General features: G+C 43.3%; 1 protein-coding gene across 3 annotated transcripts in view; it reads left to right on the forward strand.

The window, feature by feature from the left end:
- FBXL20 (F-box and leucine rich repeat protein 20) overlaps nucleotides 1-6,042 on the forward strand; it is a 96,005-nt gene extending 89,963 nt beyond the window's left edge. For all 3 annotated transcript variants that reach the window (XM_081219755.1, XM_081219754.1, XM_081219756.1), the window contains exons 12-15: nucleotides 321-365; nucleotides 2,397-2,453; nucleotides 3,457-3,669; nucleotides 5,222-6,042. In XM_081219755.1, the coding sequence (XP_081075881.1) occupies nucleotides 321-365; nucleotides 2,397-2,453; nucleotides 3,457-3,669; nucleotides 5,222-5,329 (423 nt within the window). In that variant the 3' untranslated portion in view covers nucleotides 5,330-6,042. The remainder of the gene's footprint in view (nucleotides 1-320; nucleotides 366-2,396; nucleotides 2,454-3,456; nucleotides 3,670-5,221) is intronic.
- The last annotated feature ends 573 nt before the right edge of the window (nucleotides 6,043-6,615 follow it).

Raw genomic sequence — 6,615 nt, forward strand, 5'->3', positions numbered from 1 at the left:
GGCCCGGGAATATCCCACATGCTGTGGAGCAGCCAAGGTCCTGCGCCACAACTGCTGAGCAACCCCCGCTCACCATAACTAGAGAAAGCCCGCACACAACAACGAAGACCCAATGCAGCCAAAAATAAGTAAGTAAAAATAAATTTTTTTAAAAAATGTGTAATTAATGGAGTAAGGCAGGAAGTGATATAAGAATGACACCAACGCTGAAGCTCTTAAGATTTCATCCGTCTATTTAATACTACTTCTTAGTTTTCTGACCTTAATTTTTTCCCAATTTTAAATGTTTGTACTGTAATGTTTGGGTTTGTATCTTATAGAATTGCCATGAGCTTGAAAAGATGGACCTGGAAGAGTGTGTTCAGGTAAGGTTGTGGATTTTTACTCAGAACTACAGTATGATAGAAACTTACACAATACGTGCACATCAGAATGTTCAATTCCCTACCCTAGTATAGTGCGGAGCCTGCGGCACTGCTGACTCTCCATTTATTGAGGTGTCCTCCGGGCACGCCAGCAGAGGCGCTCATGGTATGTTTGCTAAGGAACTAGGAAAATACATGCCATCAATAAGGTTGCCATTGGAAAAAAAGAAGACTCAGGCATTTAGACCATAAAGATACTAAGATAGGGGCTTCCCTGGTGGCGCAGTGGTTGAGAGTCCACCTGCCGATGCAGGGGACACAGGTTCGTGCCCCGGTCTGGGAAGATCCCACATGCCGCGGGACGGCTGGGCCCGTGAGCCATGGCCGCTGAGCCTGCGTGTCGGGAGCCTGTGCTCCGCAACGGGAGAGGCCACAACAGTGAGAGGCCTGTGTACCACAGAAAAAAAAAAAAAAAAAAGATACTAAGATATTTCCTTAGACCTACAGGGTTATGATGCTAATAAATAATGAAAGGCCCAGCACAGTGATAGATATCACTGCCCCTTCTTAGCTTAACTGGACCCTGCGCCCCTTACATCATTAACCCTGGAGACCCAACTGCGCCCCTTACATCGTTAACCCTGGAGACCCACCTCTGTATGGAGCCCTGCCCTTCAGGCAGGCAGACTTAGCTTCTTATCAACAGTTTTTTTTATTACCCATTTTAAGAGCTTTCAGCTTATTAGTTGGCTGGGGAGAAATTTTAAAGAGGGACTCCTAAAAAGAAGATAGAACAGTGAATTTTTTTATTGGTAAATATAAAGAAGAGAAGATACTTCAATAACTGTAGACGCCAATTTTTCTAAATTACTTGTTATCCGGACACTACTTAGTCCCTATTAGTTCTTATTAAAGTAAAAGTTATTCACATCCATCTGTTTCTTGCACATGCCTAAATGTCCTGTGTGTCCTTTCCAGGGTTAGTCCTTCTGAGTGATGTGCACACGCCTGCCCACTCCAGTCCCCCACCCCTGCCATTTCTTAGCCCCTGTGAAATTATGTGTCTTATAACAACAATCTCAGAATTGGAGAGAAATTTGAAAAGAAATGCTGATTTACTCTCCATCCTAAGATAACTATAAAAGACTGTTCTTCCTTCAGGAGTTCTTCCTTACTGAATGTTCATAGTTAACCCAGCAGCAGCCTCTTTCTGCCACCCTTAGGGAAAATAACTGACATGCCAATTATCAATCCTGAGTTATGACATGGCTTATAAAAATATGGGCCAGATATCTAAAAATTTGAGGATGTTCCTACATTAATTTTTTTCATGGAGCAGTGTCTTGTGATTCACTTCTGTGATGGTTTTAAGGAGGTCAAACAAAGTCCAGTGAGTGGAAGTTATGAGGGAACACATTTTCATTTGTTTCAAAAACAAACAATTTTCGACAGACCTGTTCAAAGATGACTAGATGAGTTTAAGCCCAGCCTGGATAGGTTCTCAAAGAACAGGTTCTGGGGCTTCCCTGGTGGCGCAGTGGTTAAGAATCTGCCTGCCAATGCAGGGGACACGGGTTCGAGCCCTGGTCTGGGAAGATACCACATGCTGTGGAGCAGCTAAGCCCATGCACCACAACTGCTGAGCCTGTGCTCTGGAGCCCATGAGCCACAACTACTGAAGCCCCGTGCACCTAGAGCCCGTGCTCCACAACAAGAGAAGCCACCGCAATGAGAAGCCTGTGCACTGCAATGAAGAGTAGCCCCCGTTCGCGGCAACTAGAGAAAGCCCGCATGCAGCAACGAAGACCCAATGCAGCCCAAAATAAAATAGATGAAATAAATAAATTTATTTTTTAAAAAAAGAGAAAGAAGAACAGGTTCTGGTAGCTGATGGGATTTCAACCTTACGATTCTGTTATTTGATGATCTATATCAGGATATCAGTCTAAAATACTAGTGTAGTCAAGAATGAGGTATGACCTATGAGTTTTTTGGAATTATACCTAAAATAAACTTGTATGTTTCTTTCAGATAACAGATAGCACATTAATCCAACTTTCTATACACTGTCCTCGACTTCAAGTATTGGTGAGTTTGACTGTAGAAGTTTTATGTATCTATTGGATTTAATCAAAACCCAGCTCTTACTTTCATCTTGGTGCCTGGCTACCATTTGGGGAAAGCATATTTCTCCAAATTGTCAACTTACAGAGGACCAAGGGAGGACCTGCGTGAAGGGAGAAACTGAGATAGAAACTGGAAAAGTTAAACATTTTCTGTATCAATGCTTGGAGCTTGAAAACTGACATGGAGAGTATGAGTTCTCGCTCCCACATGAATTAGACTCCAGCCTGAACAGTGCTTAAATTTCCAGAGATCCAGGAGATGAGATGGCCTGAAATACGGTTTGCTTCCCATTGGGACCAAGTGTTCCTATAAAATAGAACCAATCAAGGCTTTACTAGGGGTCGTTCTCTGCTACTGCTTCCAGTAACACTGTGGGAAAGCATTCTGGTTGACTATTCTGTACCTAGGCTTATTTTTGGTGTTTTGTGGCACATTAAACTATGTTTCGGTCGAGGGTTCTGAGTTTCGCATGGAGGAACGAGGGATTTAAGGAAAACTCGTAAAGTGAAGAGGTGACCACATCTTACAGCTGTAAGAGTCATCTTAGGTTAATTAACTATTTGGGCATGCCCCTGCACCAGGTATTCAACATTTAGTCCAAATTTCCAGAAAATTTTTTACAGGAAAAGCTTGGGCCCCACTTGTCCCTGTAGAGAAGAAAAGTATCAATAATTTGTGTGTGGAGAGCGTGGGGGGAGATTCTTTGTTTATCAACTATTTCACAGTCATTATAGGAATTAACAAAATATATTTAGAATCACACAGAGAAATGATCATTGATTGTCAAAAGCAGAACCCCAGCAACTCTAGTATGTGTTCTTTATTTCACCACGTGGCTCCAGTGATGGCTCCATATACTTGAGACTCAAACCAGAAAATCCTTCTTTTTGGTTGCACACAGGCCTCTGGGTAGAAGCATGCCCTTACATATTTCAGTGTCCTTCCTTGCTCTGTTTGGCTACAGAGTCTGTCTCACTGTGAGCTGATCACAGACGATGGAATTCGTCACCTGGGGAACGGCGCCTGCGCCCATGACCAGCTGGAGGTGATTGAACTGGACAACTGCCCCCTAATTACAGACGCCTCCCTGGAGCACTTGAAGAGTTGTCACAGCCTTGAGCGGGTAGAACTCTATGACTGCCAGCAAATCACACGGGCTGGCATCAAGAGACTCAGGGTAAAGATGGTGGCACCACCCTCTGGCTCTAGCGTTCTCAGCACCCTTTCCTTCTTTCTTGAGTTTGTCCCTCCATTTCCCTTCTTTAGATTTAGATTCCTGTGATTATTTATATTGATGTGGACATTCAGCAAAGAGAAAAAAAGATGGAGAGCAAACCCAAGGGTAGATAGTTCTTACCTGTCGTTCCAGATATTTGGTAGGAAAATACCCACTGAAGGGGCGAAAAGTAGATCTCCTCCCAGCAGAGTCTCTCTAATAACATGCCCAGAGTCAAAAAAGCACGTGCCAGAGTTTGGTTCTAAAGGAAAAAAAGGAGTGACATAAAGAAAATATTTAGTATTTTAATTTGTATTTCCCTTCATATCAGACTGTTTTGCTGGGGTTCATATTTTTTTTAAGGCAACAAATGGATCACGTAGTTTTTTACCTTTTCCTTTTGCCCCATCCTCATAATAGAGAGACCCATGTATAGCCAAATGACTAAAAGACAGATTGCCAGCAAGGAGCTTATAAAAGACTGGATGAATCTATATGTTGGATTATTCAGCTCAACAGACATTTATTGGAACATCTGCTTGACACCTGGTGTGGGAAAGGCACTGTGTTCATTTGGCCCTTACAGTCAACCTTTAAAAATATCCACGTGGGCCTTATGGCATCTGAGTGCATAAAGGAGCAGCCCACTTCATCTTGAGTTCCAGTTGACCTCAGTGCCACCTCTCCCTTCAGACCTAGAGGACCGAGAGCATAACTGCAGTGGGGAGGCCTTGTACCCATATCTCTTCAACACCAAAAGAGCAGGAGACCCACAGGTCAACCAGAGCGTCTTCTATGGCCTACGTACAGTAGGGTTTTGGGACCTGCCTGGCTGTCAGGAGTCTCTTCCACCTCTGAATCCTCAAGAGTCACTTAGCACTTTGACACTCTAATGTAGCTACTTATGTGCATGTCTAGACTATAAGTCCCCTAAGATACTCAGGAAAAAACGCATACACCCTTTTTGGCCAACCAAGCACACGGGCAATGCAAATCCGCACTACAAAGAAGTCTCACTTCCCACCGTTCAGGATCTCCATCTTGACCATCTTTGCAGCCCTTTTACGTAACTAGCACAGTGCCTTGAGCATAGTAGGAATTTAGAAACTATGTAGTAAAAATTAGAAACATGTTGTTAAAAGAGGATAATGAGGTTTTTTTAAAATATCAGAAGAAACATTGTCCATAATGGCTTGGAAAAAATTAAGTTTTTAAGTTTATATAATTTCTTCCAGCTCTGGGAACCCCTTTGGGACAGGTTAAGAGATTAGCATGAATTTTTTCCCCAGTTTTATTATCCTGGAAGCAGTTACTAAAGTTAGGTGAGCTTTCTTGGTCTTTTAGAATAACGTGGGATGGTACAAAGTAGAACCCAGGTCTCTCAACATCCCGTCTGTGCTCAGCCTCTGCCCTGCCCTCATGTACACTCAGTCCCTCAGTGGTTTTTCTGAAAAGCAACATTGCTCTTTCTGTTTAAGCCCTCTCTCTTAGTAATGTTTCTGTCTTGTTTCAGACCCATTTACCCAATATTAAAGTCCACGCCTACTTCGCACCTGTCACTCCACCCCCATCAGTAGGGGGCAGCAGACAGCGCTTCTGCAGATGCTGCATCATCCTATGACAATGGAGGTGGTCAACCTTGGTGAACTGAGTATTTAATGACACTTCTAGAGTTACCATGGATCTCCATTGGAAGCGACCCCAGTGTTCCGGGCAAAGGTTACAAAGTGAGGGCAGCGTCCAGATCCCCAGAGCCACACAGACATACGCATACCGGCTCTCACCCCCACCCACTCTGTCTCTGTGACCAGGGGATTGGGTTTGTGCTGGCTTTATCATGTGGATTGGTAAAACTTAACCATTCCTGTTGGACGTGCCCAGAAGAAAATCAGAAGCAAGGTAGACGGAAGGGGGCATTCCAGCAAACCCAGTGTTACTGCTACTGTGGTTTCTTTATTTTGTTAAGGGGTTTCTTTGGCAATTTTGGAACAGCAGCTGCAGTCCTCCAGGGTCAAGGAAAGCATAGAAAAACAATACATGTTGTATCCAGGGACCAGAGAGAAGATTTCTTTGCATCCTGTAAATGGTAGCCATCCATTGTAAGATGACTACAGAGCTTCTGTGCTTCCTTGTTCCCATGCCAACATGCTGAGCATGCTCACAAAGAAGGCTTGTCCATTCCTCCTCCTGTGTTTTAGTATTTGGCCCAGAGGTTTCCTAAATGGTTGCATTGAAATCGCTGTGGTCCCAAAGTGATGACTTATTCACTCAGATTGTCACTTTCTGTAGCACACTGTGTACCTGTCTTTCATTCTCTGTTGCTCCCTCCTGCACTCTTGCTCGGTCTGTCATCTGTGCGTAGTCTGCTTACTCACACTCAATTGTTACTCCTTTGCTGTTGTTATGTTTACAGTCTGCATTTTGGAGGATTAGTTGGGGTTACCAAACATTTTTTAAAGAGACATTATCAATAAATATTTTTTTAATTCTGAATTTTACCATTAGGGGACCCTGCCTGAATCTTTGCCAGTCTGAAGGGAAACTATAACAAAAGCAAGAAAAATTATGAGAAGAAATTGAACTAAGACTATTTCGATGAAAACAAACCTTGCCTTTTGGTTTCTGTTATATCTTGTGATACATGATAATATGCATGATACGCCCAGTATTCCCCCTGCACATTTTTCCTTCCATCTAACTTAATAAGGAGAGAGAAACGCATTATTAGGAAAGGGTGGAATGGCAGATCCCAAAACTGAACCTGAAAGCTGCCGCCACCCAAGCTCAGATGTGTTGTGTATCCACCGAAATCTAGGTGTGATCAGTGGCATCTAAGATTTGTGTCTCTGAGGGTTCTGCTTTAGCAGGAATGCTGCTAGAGGAGTTGTGCAGTTGAGCCGGGTAGTT

This window comes from Mesoplodon bidens (assembly GCF_964165515.1).
Source record: "Mesoplodon bidens genome assembly, chromosome: 19".
NCBI classification, from domain to species: domain Eukaryota; kingdom Metazoa; phylum Chordata; class Mammalia; order Artiodactyla; family Ziphiidae; genus Mesoplodon; species Mesoplodon bidens.